Source organism: Moschus berezovskii, chromosome 19 (genome assembly GCF_049115385.1).
Source record: "Moschus berezovskii isolate FMDL1 chromosome 19, NW_MosBer_1.0, whole genome shotgun sequence".
Lineage (NCBI taxonomy): Eukaryota > Metazoa > Chordata > Mammalia > Artiodactyla > Moschidae > Moschus > Moschus berezovskii.
Window position 1 is genome coordinate 6,350,724 of NC_142478.1, and position 17,763 is coordinate 6,368,486.

General features: G+C 39.4%; 1 protein-coding gene across 1 annotated transcript in view; it reads right to left on the minus strand.

The window, feature by feature from the left end:
* Positions 1-208: 208 nt before the first annotated feature.
* DCHS2 (dachsous cadherin-related 2) overlaps positions 209-17,763 on the minus strand; it is a 326,960-nt gene continuing 309,405 nt past the window's right edge. Inside the window, exons 17-20 of the mRNA XM_055405366.2 lie at positions 12,247-12,377; positions 8,581-8,867; positions 7,879-8,011; positions 209-2,920 (exon numbers count right to left, since the gene is read on the minus strand). Coding sequence (XP_055261341.2) covers positions 297-2,920; positions 7,879-8,011; positions 8,581-8,867; positions 12,247-12,377 — 3,175 coding nt within the window. The 3' untranslated portion in view covers positions 209-296. The remainder of the gene's footprint in view (positions 2,921-7,878; positions 8,012-8,580; positions 8,868-12,246; positions 12,378-17,763) is intronic.

Here is a 17,763-nt window from a genome sequence, read left to right on the forward strand (position 1 = left end):
AGTTCACTGTGACCTTTGGAAATCTAGCCATACAGAAGACCAGGTATGGTAGAATACACACTACTTAATATATACAAACTTGAATCCTGACAGCAAAATGTACAGGTTAAAAGAGTAACTTATCATTAAGACTGAAATAAATTTGATAAACTTAAATGAGAGGGTTCTAAAAACCCAGACTAAATTATACCCCTCACTTGTAGATGAATGAACCCAGTCTCAAGGAGCTTGCTTTGGAATGTTTTGTCCAGTCATTCATGACCAATGGGGAGCAGGTGCTTGATATCACCATTGTTTTATATTTGAACTCCATCTGCTGCTTTAGGTTCAAGGCAAGAACCACTCAAATGTGTTCCAAATAATTCTCCATCTGACAGCAGTGTCATGGCAGGGGTCTGTGTGGTCAGTAGTGAAAGGGATGGGGAAAAACTGGGAGTCATGTCTTCTGGCAGAGAACTGTGATGATAGCGAATGTGGGAGTGTGGGTATTTCCAAAGTACCTGCCTTGAGGTTATGGCTGGCATTTTTGGTGGAACTGCTTTAATCCCAGGTTGGGCTACTGCTGTTATCAAAGGGGGTGGAAAAACAAAAGATTTCTTCTCTTTTGGAATGCCAGGCATATGTAAATGCTCATCCTTTAGTTTTGCAATATCATTAAATACTGAGGCAAGAGGTTGGAATTTGGGTTCCCAACTGAGGAGATAATCCCAGGGATATCTCATCATGACATCATGATCAGAGTCTTTCTGGGTTGAGAGAGCTGCACATCCTGCTTCCTGATCATTTGAAATAAAGACAGTCTCTTTTCTGACATCAGCCTGGATGCCCACTTTTACCTCTCTCTTCTTCAGTGGCTGGGGTAAGACATTATTTTGAACATAGGTCATGCCACAGCCCTCTCCTTGATCTCCTTCCTCAAACATATGGCTGGTTTCTGCTGTTTCAGCAGTGACCATCACATCAGTTCCCCCAGACAAACAAGAGAGCTGGTCTGAGTCCCTTGGAATCCCAGAGTCTGGCACCCTGGACTCCTGATCACTCAAAGTTGAGCCAGCATCCTTTCTGTAAGGGTGTTCATTTATCCTCTGGATTTCCTTATCTTCTGCAGTTTCTCCTTCCACAGAACAGTGATCACTGGAGTTTGAGTGCCTGTACAGATGTGCAATGTCCTTCTCCATGACTCTTATTAAACTCAACCATTCAGGCATGGAACCCACAGGCACTGCCTTATCAGTGCTCTCATTAGTTTTCTGGAAGGGTTTCAGTGCACTGGCATCCCTGGTCAGTCTCAAATTGCTATCTAAGGATGATGATGCTTTCTTTTCTTCATAATTATTTATTGTATCTTTTTGTTTATGTTTTAAAATCAGTACAATTAGAATGAAGACAAGCAACAGAAACACTAGAGAAGAGACGGTGAGGCTGATCGAAAAGTTGCTAGCTGATACTGCGGAATGTTTCCCTCCTGAGGAAAAAGACACATTCACAAAAACAGTACAAGATGCAAACTTGGAGCCCAGTTTGGGGCTATGAGCAATTATCTTCATTTCGATGGTGTCTTCTTTGCCGACTTGACTTTTTATTAGGGGAAGTGCTCTACTCAAATAAATATTTCCATTAGTTTTATTTACTGAAAAGAAAGGAGATGGAGTTTCAAGGGAGTAAAGGATGACCCCATCAACACCAGCATCTGCATCTGATGCTTCCACTCTGCCAATCAAATGTCTTACGTGACTCTTTTCTGGGAGGTTGAAAAAATATTGATCCTGAGTGAAAATGGGTTCAAACTCATCTATCCCTTCAACATCTACCCAAACCATTAAGGAGGCTGTTGAGTCACCCTTGTCTTTGGCCTGAACTATGAGGCAGTATTTGTTGTCATTTTCATAGTCAAGGACTTGCTGAGCACTAATATCCCCTGTTAAAGGGTCAATGAGGAAGAAGTTATGATCATGTGGCATTTCATGAGGGAGAGGACAGGGTGATACAATAGAATAGGTCATGTCTCCATAAGGACCTGCATCAAAATCGAAAGCATTTACGGAACATATGGTGGAGAAAACAGGTCGATTTTCAGGAACAGCACAGTTCAAGTCTGGGAACATAAACTGAGGTGCATGGTCATTATCATCCAGGACATTGACAAACACAATTGCAAAAGAAAAATGCTTCCTTTCCTCATCTGAAGCTTGGACAGTTAAAGTGAATTTTATCGTTTCTTCATAATCTAGTGGTTTAATCAAAGAAAGAACTCCAGTTTTTTCTTCTAAGCAAAAATGCCGCTTCTCATTTCCAGAGGTTAAGTGGTAGCTGACTTCTGCATGTGAGCCCACATCACGGTCACTTGCTGAGACCACAATGATTGGACTCCCTGGAGGGGTACTTTCCTTGATGTGGGCATAATATTCCAGACTGCTGAATGTAGGTGGGTTATCATCCACATCGAGGACTTCTATTGATACAGTGGCTGAGGAACTCAGTGGAGGGCAACCACGGTCAAATGCCAGAAGGACAAGCTCATGACTGGCAGTTGCTTCTCTGTCCAGACTGTGAAGCAACACTAGATAACCAACTTGCTTATAAGAATATTCTGAATGAATAAAACTAGTTTCCACATGGAAATTGTTCTGTGAATTACCACTGATGATAGAATATTCAACCTGCGTGTTTTCACGGGTCCAGTCACGATCAATGGTTGAGAAGGCGACAAGTGTGCTTCCAACTGCAGTGTCTTCACTTAAGCTAAGATTATAATATTCTATTGCAAACTCAGGGGCATAATTGTTCATATCTTGTATTTCTGTCTCCACTAAGGTAACAGCCTTCAGGTCAGGAAATCCACCATCACTGGCTTCAACAAGAAATCGAATTGTTGATTTTCTCTCCATAAGGAAGACAGGATTGATAGTAAATATTGTGCCTGAAAAACAACACAGCCTTACAATGTTGTGAAATAAAATTTGTATGATCCTCTTAGTCAGCAAATATTTACTAATATGTAAAGTTATCTGTTAGATGTGTCATTTAAGTTATAACCAACGGTAACCCTAAATAGAAAGCTTAAATTATTATATTTATACTTCTGTAACACTTAAGATTCAGAAATATTCATGGAGTTCACTCAATTAAATATGTCTGCAGCTTAAAGATTATTTGCCAAATTTTTTTAAAAAATTCATTCTTATATGGTAAATTGTCCTATTACTACTTTTTAAGGAAAGGTGGCTTCCCAGGTGGCTTAGCAGGTAAAGAACCCACCTGCAATGCATGAAATACAGGAGATATGTGTTCAATATCTGGGTTGGGAATATCCTATGGAGAAGGAAATGGCAACCCACTCCAGCATTCTTGCCTGTAAAATCCCGTGGACAGAGGAGCCTGGTGGGTTACAGTCCATAGGGTTGCAGAGAGTCAGACGTGACTGAAGCAACTGAAAACACACATTTTTATTTGAATAATGGTATATACCTCATTATACCATCAATAGAAACATGCACAGAGACATTCTGGCATAAAGATATTTATTCTGGAAATACCAGATGGTATTCATTCGAGTCAAATGAAAATAGTAAATATAATAATGCAGACTTAACAACTATCGCTTTATTCTAGATATGTCTTTCCTAAAGCTATGGGTTTATTCAGCAAGTGGATTTTCCCACTATTGATGAAATATATGTAATATATTTTACCATTTTTAAATCCACATTTTAAAATATATGTAATACATTTTTATTATTCTAAAATAGATATATATATATATAAGTATGTTTGTAAAAATGTTTTTCTAAGGTAAATGTGCTTTTAGTACAGCCATGAAGAAAGAAAACAAAACAGTATCTTTTAAATGCCACATTTCAGTTAGAGTCCCACTACGAACTTAGCTGACAAGGTAACAGCCAAGATTTTAAAAACGTTGTAATCAATGTCTTACTGTAAAGTTTGTTGCTAATACAAATAAAAAGAAAAGTGCTGCCAGGATTGTGATTTGCTGCAGCCAAGAGAGTGAGACAGACTAAGACAGAGCAACAGAAAAGTCAAATTCCTGACGGATTTAAATCCACGCAGGAGCCACTCATCCACAGGCCACGGGGCTACATTAGCTACTTCTCCGAGGGCCTCATACTGATGTTTTGGGACCAGATTCTCCCTTCAGGTAATCCTAAGGTTAACTTTTAAAAATTGAAAATATAATTGACATACAACATTGTATTAGTTTCCAGCGTATACAACATAAGGATTCAATATTCATGTAACTACACAATGATCAGAACAGTAAACCTAGTTACCACCCATCTTTCGGAAGTTAACTTCCAAGTCGGCTCTCCTTTGTGAAATGACACAGTGGTGGGAACAGATGGGGAACACACAGCATAACGTGTCCCAATTCAGTTCAGTTCAGTTGCTCAGTCGAGTCTGACTCTTTGCAACCCCATCGACTGCAGCACACCAGGATTCCCTGTCCATCACCAACTACCAGAGATTGCTCAAACTCAAGTCCATCAAGTTGGTGATGCCATCCAGCCATCTAATCCCTTGCTGTCCCCTTCTCCTCCTGCCTTCAATCTTTCCCAGCATCAGGGTCTTTTCCAATGAGTCAGTGACCAAAGTACTGGAGCGTCAGCTTCAGCATCAATCCTGTCAGTGCATATGCAGGACTGATTTCCTTTAGGATTGACTGGTTTGATCTCCTTGCTGTGCAAGGGCCTCTCAAGGGTCTTCTCCAACACCACAGTTCAAAAGCATCAGTTCTTCGGTGCTCAGCTTTCTTTATGGTCAAACTCTCACATCCATACATGACTACTGGAAAAGCCATAGCTTTGACTAGACGGACCTTTGTCAGCAAAGTAATGTCTGTACTTTTTAAAATGCTGCATATGTTTGTCATAGCTTTTCTTTCAAGGAGCAAGCGTATTTTAATTTCATGGCTGCAGTCACCATCTGCAGTGATTCTGGAGACAAAAAAATAGTCTCTCACTATTTCTACTGTTTCCCCATCTATTTGCCATGAAGTGATGGGACCAGGTGCCCTGACCTTAGTTTTCCGAATGTTGAGTTTTAAGCTGACTTTTTCACTCTCTTCTTTCACTTTCATCAAGAGGCTCTTTAGTTCTTCTTCATTTTCTGCCGTAAGGGTGGTGTCATCTGCATATCTAAGGTTATTGATATTTCTTCCGGCAATCTTGATTCCAGCTTGCGCTTCATCTAGCCAAGTGTTTCTCATGATGTACTCTGCATAGAAGTTAAATAAGCAGGGTGACGATATACAACCTTGAGGTATACCTTTTCCTATTTGGAACCAGTCGTTGTTCCATGTCTGGTTCTAACTGTTGCTTCCTGACCTGCATACAGGTTTTTCAAGAGGAAGGTCAGGTGGTCTGGTATTCCCATCTCTTTCAGAATTTTCCACAGTTTGTTGTGATCCACACAGTGAAAGGCTTTAGCATATTCAATGAAGCAAAGTAAATATTTTTCAATGATCCAGCAGATGTTGGCAATTTGATCTCTGGTTCCACTGCCTTTTCTTAATCCAGCTTGAACATCTGGAATTTCTCAGTTCACATACCATTGAAGCCTAACTTGGAGAAATTTCAGCATTACTTTTCTGGTGTATGACATGAGTGCAATCATGAAGTAGTTTGAGCATTCTTTGGCATTGCCTTTCTTTGGGATTGGAATGAAAACTGACCTTTTCCAGTCCTGTGGCCACTGCTGAGTTTTCCAAATTTTCCAGCACATTGAGTGCAGTAATTTTACAGCATCATCTTTTAGGATTTGAAATAGCTCAGCTGGAATTCCATCACTTCCACTAGCTTTGTTTACAGTGATGCTTTCTAAGGCCTACTTGACTTCACATCCACGATGTCTGGTTCTAGGTGAGTGATCACACCATCGTGATTATCTGGGTCGTGAAGATCGTTTTTGGTACAGTTTCTGTGTATTCTTGCCACCTTTTCTTAATATCTTTTGCTTCTGTTAGGTCCACACCATTTCTGTCCTTTTTTGAATCCATCTTTGCATGAAATGTTCCCTTGGTATCTCTAATTTTCTTGAATAGATCTCTAGTCTTTCCCATTTTATTGTTTATCTCTATTTTTTTGCATTGATCACTTAGGAAGGCTTTCTTATTTCTCCTTTCTATTCTTTGGAACTCTGCATTCAGAAAGATATCTTTTCTTCTTTGCCTTTCACTTCTCTTCTTTTCTCAGCTGATTTTAAGGTCTCCTCAGACAACCATTTATCCTTTTTGCATTTCTTCTCCTTGGGGATGGTTTTGATCACCACCTCCTGTACAGTTTTATAAATCTCCATCCATAGTTCTTCAGGAACTCTATCAGATCTAATCTCTTGAATCTATTTGTCACTTCCACTGTATAATCATAATGGATTTGATTTAGGTCATATCTGAATGGTCAGTTGTTTTTCATACTTTCTTCAATTTAATTCTGAATTTTGCAATAAGGAGTTCATCATCTGAGACACAGCTCCAGATTTTTTTTTTTTTCTGACTGTATTGAGCTTCTCCATCTTTGACTGCAAAGAATATAATCAATGTGATTTCAGTTTGACCATCTGGTGATGTCCATGTCCCAGACCCTGTTATTTCTCTGGAGCTTGCTCTGCTATGGACAGCACTTTACTAATTATTTATCTTTATTAAGTTTGGCTTTTAATGTCTGTTGTTCAGTTGCTAAGTCATGTCTGACTCTTTGTGATCTCATGGATTGCAGCAAGCCAGGCTTCTCTGTCCTTCACTATCTCCCAGAATTTGCTCAAATTTATGTCTATTGAGTCTGTGATGCCATCCAACCATCTCATCTTCTGTCGCCCCTCTTCTCCTCCTGCCTTCAATCTTTCCCAGCATCGGAGTCTTTTCTAATGAGTCAGCTCTTCACATCAGGTGGCCAACATATTGGAGCTTCAGCTTCAGCATCAGTCCTTCCAATGAATATTCAGAGTTGATTTCCTTTAGGATCGACTGGTTTGATCTTCTTGCTGTCCAAGGGACTCTACTTTCTGTTATATTTTCTCTATATAATGCTTAACTTTTCTGTAATCACTTGCCTGAATGCATTTCACAGTCATAAATGTCTTGATCTCTAATAACCAAACAAAGAGCCTTGGGAGGCATCAAAGAAATAAGAACAGTATCAAAACCATAGAACGTTCTACATAACGGGTAAATGTCTCTCAGTCTGACTTTTTGCAACACTAGGGACTGTAGACTGCCAGGCTACTCTGTCCATGGACTTCTCCAGGGAAGGATTCTGGAGTGAGTTGCCATTCCCTTCTCCAGGGGATCTTCCTGACCCAGGGATTGAAGCTGGTGTCCTGCATTGCAGGCAGATTCTTTACCATCTGAGCCACCAGAGAAGCCCCTTCCACTTAACAGAGGTGCTCAAAAAACTTTCCTGTTTCAGTTTTTTGTGTTCCTTGTTGAATATGTGATACTATTACCAAACTTCTTATACTTGACTTGGGAAAAAAGCTTCCAAATTCTGTTGACATTCAGTCTTCAGTTCTAAATGGATCCCTTCCATTTTACTTTGCTTCTTGTGGAGGCCTGGTTAATTACCCCAACTGTAATCAGCCAGCTGAATGAACTGGTGTTTATTATACTGAGGTCTCTGAATTTCTGTGCATTTGCCAGCATTTAATCAATTCCTTTTTCTTTCCAACGATTGAGATGTTGGAGAAAAGAAATAGCTCCAGAATTTGCTACCATAGCATCTGACATGAAGAGAAATAAGAAGGGGGTGTCTATGATCCCAGCAAGAGGGCCTGGGGGCTATTTTAGGCATATTTGGAAAGGATTATTTCAGGTTTCCTCTCTGTAACCCAAAGCTATGAATGCTACAGCCACTACAAACAACTCACCATTGGTAGGATCAACTGAAAACATCTTGGAAGAGGAAAGGATCCTGTATGTAATGTTCTCACTGCTTTCCACGTCTGTGGCCACAACGGTCAGCACTGGGTGCCCCAGAGGTGCCAGTTCAGAAATGGTGACCTGAGGGAAAAAAAGGGAGACAGGCCCTGGGCTAAAAGAACATGGCTATTTTCATGAACAGGGCCAGGACCTGACTCTTTCATTTATTTTGTTTATGGAAGTCACAGAGGACCTGACTATATTAGGTGTCATTAATTTATAGAGTGGACATGTTAAGAAGATTTTATTAGTAGTTCCAGAATTCAGAAAAACAAAATTAAAAATATTTTAAAGATGTTTCATGCAGTATTGATTTTTATTATGAAAAAGTTTCCTTCTAAATTATTTCTGTGTAGTAGAGGATAGCTAATGCATTCACTAATGTATTCACTAATGTTTCATTACACTGTACATTGTGTCATTATGAGCCTTATGTTACTTACATACTTAAGAAATTGAATTGAATGAGAGATTCAATTCCGTATGTACTTCTCCATGGTGCTAAATATAAAACTCTCAGCACCTTAGGCAGTAAAAACAGTGAACACTATCTGTCTATCTAAATTACTTTGCTGACTATGGTTAAGTTTACATTATTCCCTATTCTTTCAAGTTTGGTTATGGTCTCAGCATCTCTTTATGCTATTTACCTGGTAAGAATCTTGAGAAAATACTGGTGGGTTATCATTGATGTCCAGCACATGGACAATGACTGTCCCCTCTGTTTGGTGCACCAAATCTGAAATTTGTATCTGTAGCTCATATTTAGTAGCTTCTTCAAAATCCAGTGTTTCAACCAGCACCACTACCCCAGTGTTCCGATCAATAGCAAATTTGGTTCCAGAATTACTCTCTTTGACAAAACTGAAGGTGAAAGCTGGATTCAAATCCACATCATGAACTGATATCCGAGTCACAGTCGTGCCAGGCAAAGAATCTGAAATAGTCATGACCACTGTCAGTCTCCATTAAAAATCATCCTTTGAAATATTTTTCTTGAATGGTTAATCCAAGTATTTTTATTTTATGTCCAATATGATTTGCTGTTTCTTGGCATGATTTCTCATACAAGGCTCATTACAAACTGAATAAAAACTCTGAAGAATTTATGAGCCCAATAAAAGTGAAAATTTACCACTGAGTAGGGAATTGAAGAGGTAGACTATTTTCAATTTTTATATTTCACTTTTTATCATATGTTTATCATACAATCCCAGCACCAAGAAACACTGTAAGTCACTTATTTGCACTATATATTTTCTATATCAAAATCATATATTCATGGGTGATGTGGGTGGGAAGAAGGTTATTATTCAAAACATTAATACAAAACATAAAATTCTGAAAAGCAAGCAAGATTTAAATGAAACTGTTTGGATACTGAAGCTAGATACTTAGTTCCTCATATCCATTTTTGTAAAATTTCTTTTGAGAGGCACACACTGCTTCCTTCTTTTAAAACCCGACTCTCAAAATTATCAAGACTATAGAGAATATACCCCATACTGGTGATCACAAAAGATCTCTAATAGTATTCACACACAAAAAAATCACAAATAGATGACATGGTAAATGTCTCACATAACATATGTATTCTTTAAACTGCCATGGCAGGGACTTTGGTTTGGACTTCATAGGTATGGTACAGGTAGAAAGAAGATTCCAGGACATTTAGAATAATTCCACTGTGTATGAGACTAATAATTTTCATATTTCAAATCTGAACATCCTTGACATGCATCAATTACACTTGACTCCTTCTGCTAAGTTTTGATATATACAGTTTATTTTTGTGATATATTTATTCTGAGCACATTACTGCATTTTGATTCCAATGCATGTCCTTCAGAATAGCACTTTCAGTAAAAGCAGATGAAAACACATCAAATAGGTGAGAGGTAAAACTAGACAAATTTTTTATTAGTATAATATTTTAAATTATTTAAAATATTTATAGGTATTCTTATATATAAAAATTGCTGGAATATAGCCTTCTTTGAGCAGTGATGTTTGTAATTTGTTTGGAAAGTGAACATAACAAAATGTTAGGCACATTTTAGGAATAAGTTGGATATTAAGAGTGAAAAGAGAGAGGAGAGTGATGGGCCACTATCTGCAATTTCAACTATAAAAAGTTGGGTTGGGTTTTACCAGTACAGCTATTGACCACAGATAACTTTGAGATCACAGACAGGCTATGGAGTCATCATGTAACCCAGAGACCCAAACAATTAAGATTAATCAGCATACCATGTAAAACTTTGTATTTTCAACCTCTACCATTAATGTGATAAAAGTTTTCTGCAGATGTTGAACTTTAGTTTATAGTAGAGGAAAATGATGACTCTGTGCAAAAATCATCCAACTCCCTTCACTTATCACTTGTCATTCAGTTCAGTTCAGTTCAGTCGCTCAGTCGTGTACGACTCTTTGCGACCCCTTGAATCACAGCACGCCAGGCCTCCCTGTCTATCACCAACTCCCGGAGTTCACTCAAACTCATGTCCGTCAAGTCAGTGATGCCATCCAGCCATCTCATTCTTTGTCGTCCCTGTCTCCTCCTGACCCCAATCCCTCCCAGCATCAGAGTCTTTTCCAATGAGTCAACTCTTTGCATGAGGTGGCCAAAGTATATTGCAAATAAAACTGAGCAGGGCCCTATGGTGCCTTCCTGGAACAAACTCTCCTTCACCATGGCCTTTCCTTGTCTTTTTTCTATAGAAAAACTTTAGTCAAAGAATAAATTTAGGGAATCCCCTGGCAGTCCAGGGGTTTAGACTCCCTGCTTTTGGCCTGGGTTAAATTCCTGGTCAAAGAACTCGGATTCTGCAAGCCATCCAGCATGCCACCCTAACAAATAATACAATAAATTTAATCAGAGAAGTGAGTAGACACAGAAACAAAGGAAAAACAGTCAAATAGGACAAAATAATAGCAGTTCAGTCCTTAAGCAAAGTCAAGGACCTTTAGTTCTTCCTCAAGGGCTATAGATAACATTCTGAGCCATATTCTAGGAGCTGTCTTGTAGATAATGAAACCTCCACCAGGTGGAAGACGTTAACTACATGATGACCAGACTGTAGCCATAATATAAGCTATCACAATTCTGAGAGCTGACATCAAAGAAATGAGAATCAACCAGTCCTGGAACTGAAGATTAACTGGGCTTAAAACAATCAAGATAATGGTCAGATTTCCACATGACCAATTTCAAGATGGTCCTCAGAGGCGACTGTGCCGTTCTGCAAGGAGCCCCCTTACTCTAACCATACACCCATGGAGCTTCCCGTTAAAAGTTGTTGCCCCCTATTAGCACTGGGGAATTGGCCTTTGGACACAAGTATGCCTTCTTCCCTGGTGGCTCAGAGGTTAAAGCATCTGCCTCCAATGCGGGAGACTTGGGTTCGATCCCTGGGTCGGGAAGATCCCCTGGAGAAGGAAACGGTAACCCACTCCAATATTCTTGCCTGGAGAATCCCATGGACGGAGAAGCCTGGTAGGCTACAGTCCATGGGGTCACAAAGAGTCAGACACGACTGAGCGACAGAACGGAACGGATGCCTTCTTCACCCAGTTACTGGCCTCCTGAATAAAGCAACCTTTCCTTTCCAACATTTGCCTTTCGAACATTGGCTTTCAAGTGGTGAGCAGCCGAACCTGAGTTTGGTAACACAAAGACTGACAAAGTTATCAGTCTAATAACATCACTTTCTCTCAGGGGAGCTTTAGGGTGACTGTCACAGTTAACAAAAGATGCTTCTTCATTGAGCAGATTTCACTTTTAAGAAATGTCTGTATCCAAAGAAGCTGTGTGGAGTTGTGGTTTGACCTTGGGAGATCAGCTTCCTGCTGGTTTGAATGCAAACCCCAACTTTAACTTTTAACTTCTTTGACATTTTATAGTTAATTTTTGACTCTCCATTTTCTATTCTGCAAAATGAAGATAAAAACAATGTATAGTTGTGTGGCTGTTGAGGAATACTATGAATATTTAACACAGCTGCTGCTGCTGCTGCTACGTCGCTTCAGTCGTGTCCGACTCTGTGCGACCCCATACAGGGCAGCCCACTAGGCTCCTCTGTCCCTGGGATTCTCCAGGCAGGAACACTGGAGTGGGTTGCCATTTCCTTCTCCAATGCAGAAAAGTGAAAGTGAAGTCGCTCAGTCGTCTCCGACTGTTAGCTACCCCATGGACTGCAGCCTACCAGGCTCCTCCGTCCATGGGATTTTCCAGGCAAGAGTACTGCATCCAGCTGAAAAAATAGCAGATGATATACTAGTTAATTAAAACCATTATTTCAAATCACCACACTTACTTTCTGCAATTTCCACTGCTTCAGAGGGGAGAAAAGTTGGGGCATTGTCATTTATGTCAGTCACCTGTATCTTGATCACAGTTGTATCAGAAAGCCTGGGCATGCCTTTATCTGTTGCTTGTACAATCAAACTGGTTTGGAAAAGAATCAAGGAATGTTATGCATCATCCAGAAAATAAGAAAATAGCATAAATATAAAATATCCACTTGAAAATTTTAAAATGAGCTGACTAGCTTTTTTATTTCTCCCCTGACTTTTCTAAAAGGCATCATCTAAAGTTTATTTCATAAGAATGGTCTTAAGTGTATTTTTTGACACATTTAAAGAATGAAATCAATCTTGATTATTTAAAATAAATGGACTCTCTCTGGGATATGGACTATAAATTTCAGTCCTTTCCTACTAAGAACAACTTAAAAAGTACAAACACCAATACCTGTTCTTGAGATAAGTGGACTGCTTCCACTCTGCCACACATGGCCTGAATATTGCTATTGATACATATTTCCATTCTACTGCACCAACAAAAGATAGAGTCACTAAAAGTTTGTTTTGTATTATTTTTTTTCAGATCTAAATTGAAAATCAATCAAAATTGAAGAATTAACAGAGGGTACTGCCATGAATAACACACAGGCAAAAGATGCTTTATTGACTAGGACTGTAAAGTAGAGGTAAAAGTCCATGATCTGAAAGAATCTACATGCAGTGATTCAACCTCTCTTGGATGACAGTACAACTCGCTTCTCCAGTAACTGACTCAGAAACCTTATTAATGTCTTCAACTCTCCCTTTCTGTCACCACCCTGACAACATCTAACTAGTTATGAGTCTTACAGATTTTACCACCTGAATATGATTTGGATCAGTGTGCCCATCTGTTTTACTCCCACCTTCAGAGCCTCAGATGAGCTGATCATCGGCTGGCTTCACAGGGATGGAAAGGTCTCCTGGGGCACGGTACTTTCAGCTTTTTTTTTAAAGCAAGACAGTCTCAGGCAAACTAGGACAAGGCATTTACTCTGACCTCATCCCCTTATCATCTTTAGCAGGCATGGTGTGTATTCATTATATCTTTTCTCAACTGGAGTGCTTGCTACTCACCAATCTTCCTACTGCAAGTCTCAAACACTCCTATTCATCCTCCACTCTGCAACTCCTCAAATGCTATATCAAAAATTCTGGTTGGAAAACCTGATTCCTCTAATTAAAACCCTTCCTTGGCTCTCCATGTCTACAAGAGGTAATATAAGTCTTGAGCACATACACATAAACTTCTGGGACATAATTCTGCCTGGAATTTCTATGTCTACACTCTTTTGCTCTTTCAAAACTAACATCTCTGTAAGCTTTCCCTGGCATATCATCTGATTTGGGTGACCCTTTCTCTGCCCCATAGCACCATGCACATTCTTCCACCATAGCAATCATCATTCTTTCTTCTTAATGACTTCTTTGTCTACCTCTCCTATAAATTCCTTGAGGACAGATGTCTTGCCTTATTTGGTTTTCTTTAATATACGTTGATGTTGATTACTCAAGATTTGCTCAAGATTATAAATATATTGATAAAGGACAAAAATGGCATGGACCTAACAGAAGCAGAAGATATTAAGAAGAGATGGCAAGGATACACAGAAGAACTGTACAAAAAAGATCTTCATGATGCAGATAACCACAATGGTGTGATCACTTACCTGGAGCCAGACATCTTGGAATGTGAAGTCAAGTGGGCCTTAGAAAGCATCACTATGAACAAAACAAGTGGAGGTGATGGAATTCCACTTGAGTTACTTCAAATCCTGAAAGATGATACTGTGAAAGTGCTGCACTCAATATGCCAGCAAATGTGGAAAACTCAGCAGTGGCCTCAGGACTGGAAAAGGTCAGTTTTCATTCCAATCCCAAAGAAAGGCAATGCCAAAGAATGCTTAAACTACTATACAATTGCACTCATCTCACACACTAGCAAAGTAATGCTTCAAGCCAGACTTCAGCAATACATGAACTGTGAACTTCCAGATGTTCAAGCTGGTTTTAGAAAAGGCAGAGGAACCAGAGATCAAATTGCCAACATCCGCGGGATCATCGAAAAAGCAAGAGAGTTCCACAAAAACATCTATTTCTGCTTCATTGACTATGCCAACGTCTTTGACTGTGTGGACCACAATAAAGTGTGGAAAATTCTGAAAGAGATGGGAATACCAGACCACCTGACCTGCCTCTTGAGAAGCCTGTATGCAGGTCAGGAAGCAACAGTTAGAACTGGACATGGAACAACAGACTGGTTCCAAATAGGAAAAGGAGTACTTCAAGGCTGTATATTCTCACCCTGCTTATTGAACTTATATGCAGAGTACATCATGAGAAATGCTGGGTTGGAGGAAGCACAAGCTGGAATCAAGATTGCCGGGAGAAATATCAATAACCTCAGATATGCAGATGACACTACCCTTATGGCAGAAAGTGAAGAAGAACTAAAGAACCTCTTGATGAAAGTGAAAGAGGAGAGTGAAAAGGTTGGCTTGAAGCTCAACATTCAGAAAACTAAGATCATGGCATCTGGTCCCATCCCTTCATGGGAAATAGATGGGGAAACAGTGGAAACAGTGGCTGACTTTATTTTTCTGGGCTCCAAAATCACTGCAGATGTGACTGCAGTCATGAAATTAAAAGACGCTTACTCCTTGGAAGGAAAGTTATGACCAACCTAGAGAGTATATTAAAAAGCAGAGACATTACTTTGTCAACAAAGGTCCATCTAGACAAGGCTATGGTTTTTCCAGTGGTCATGAGTGGGTGTGAGAGTTGGACTATAAAGAAAGCTGAGTGCCGAAGAATTGATGCTTTTGAACCATGGTGTTGAAGAAGACTCTTAAGAGTCCCTTGAACTGCAAGGAGATCCAACCAGTCCATTCTAAAGGAAATCAATCCTGGGTGTTCACTGGTAGGACTGATGTTGAAGCTGAAACTCCAATCCTTTGGCCACCTGATGCAAAGAGCTGACTCATTTGAAAAGACCCTGACACTGGGAAAGATTGAAGGCAGGAGGAGAAGGGGACAACAGAGGATGAGATGGTTGGATGGCATCACCAACTCAATGGACATGGGTTTGGGTGGACTCCAGGAGTTGTGATGGACAGGGAGGCCTGGCATGCTGCGGCTCATGAGGTCGCAAAGAGTTGGACATGACTGAGCGACTGAACTGAACTGAAAAAAGCATCAACTTTTTCTTGGTTTAAATTCCACTTAGTAGGTAATAATCACTGCTTATCTATGGTTCACAAAGCATACAGGCTGCCTTCTATACTACTGAAGTTGGGCCATCATTAGAACAACTACCAAAATTTCACACTTTAAGAGCCTGGAAATAATTCCTTGTTGAAATTTTGCTTTGTTAGCATGAATGTTAGTCAGGTACATATAAAAAATTTACTAAAAATAATAATCTACTCATTATGTTGTCTGCCCCTGCTCCCTGCCCCTCCCCAGTGTCACACTAAAGTCTCAGCAAAGACATTAAGGTTATGGCTCTGTTGATTCTTCCTCTGTGGTCATAAGGACTCTTATTTTCACAGTATTACAATTTCAGGGGATCTATATAATGCCTATGTCGTGTTAAAAAGCAAGTTTTCTTTGATATAGACAGAAATATGATTCTGTTTCAAAACAAAAGGACAAGTCAAAGGTTTCTCAAATGAAAAATTCACTTTCACAAATGAAAAATTATGGAGGTAGATCCACTGAAATTCTACACATAACTTCTATGAGACCTCAAGCTTTCTGTGATGGCTCTTTGGCAGGCTTTGCAAAATTCTTGGCTGTTGTCAGCCCAACTGGCTCCATGTTCCAAAACTGTTGCCCTGAGTAGCGTATCAGCAGAGATGATAAATGCAGTTCACCAGATAAAAACAGTCCCATTCTAGTTTAGAGCATAGTTCTCCTAATCTACCAGTGGTGAGAAGCTGCTTTTTATCATGTTAAATTTTAAATGAGACTTCAACCAGGCAGATTCTTTTCTGATTGCCTTAATACCTAAGATAGTGATAGAGAACTTTTCAAACTCTCTCTCAACAGTTTATTAAATATATTCCCAGAACTAAATGTTTCTTCTGTAACTCTAAAAGAAAAAAATATAAGTCAACATCATAACACCTCCGAAAGGAAGAGCTATAACTTCTGGTTATATCCACACAGGTTTTATTTCCTATTCCTCTAGAGATTCTGCTATAACAATAGCAAAAGTACTTAGAATAAGGTGTGTATTGATAAGGCTAAAAAGAAATGGGTGAAGATACTAGTGAATAGAATGGGTGAGAAGTTTCAACAAATTTCTGAAAAATTTAAGTAGACTGAGAAGTGGTTAAAGGTGTGTGTGAGCATGTGAGTGTGTGTGTGGGTGTAGGTGCATGCGCGTGCGTGCACACTCTTAGTCATGTCTGACTCTTTGAGACCCCATTGACTGTAGCCTGCCAGGCTCTTCTGTCCGTGAAATTTTCCAGGCAAGAATACAATACTGGAGTGGGTTTTCATTTGTTACTCCAGGGGGTCTTCTTGATCCAGGGATTGAACCCACATCTCTTGCATCTCCTGTATTGGCAGGTAGATTCTTTACTACTGTGTCACCTGGGAAGTCAGGTGGCAGAGGAATGCATAGATCAAAATGCATTCTGCATTTGAAGGAAGACAAGGATGAGTGAGAAACAGATTTGCCCCCACACAACCAAGGAGAGGCTCAAAACATGGCAAAATGCAGGGTGAGATACTGAGCTAAAAATAGCTTAAAAGATTAAATTCAAAATATAGAACAATCAAGATCCCTTGCCCATTTCTTTTCACTCCCACTCAAAACAATGTCTGATGTTCATACTCAGTAATACTGAGGGACTGTCCCTGAAGAAATTAGATCCCCTCTCACAGGGGAAAAACCCTCTCTGTATATTGTTACTTACATGTCATCCTGCAAAGTAGTCAAGTTCTTCTCTGGTTCATCTGAAAGCCAAGCATGCTGGTCAATGAGATCCATCAGGAGATTCTGACTTTGATATTGCCTCACTTAGGACCAAGGATGGTCATTTAATTACAGAAAGTCTCTCAAATGAATAAAAAAAGATAAACTAGATAAGTGGAAGAAATAAATCCAGAGAACACACAGATCTTGAAAGAGCAAAAAACTAGGTAAAAATAATTCCAGCTAATGTCTTAGGAGAGCTATTATAAGATAACACATAAGCAAGAACAAGATGCTATGGAAAAGCTCAAAGACTAAGAAAGTTTTTGACAATTATAAAATATATAATATTCAAAAAAATTTAAACTAAAAACAGCAAAAAAAGAAAATTTAGAAGGTTAAAATTAAGAAAAATATTTTTCTCCCAAAAAAATAAACCCCCACACAACAAGCAATGAAAAGTAGAGAATGAAGTGTCACTGACAAAGGGTCAATCCTGGCAGCCTAACACTTGCCTGAATAGGATCCAGGAAAAAGCAGCACAGTAAACAAACAAAATGAAACA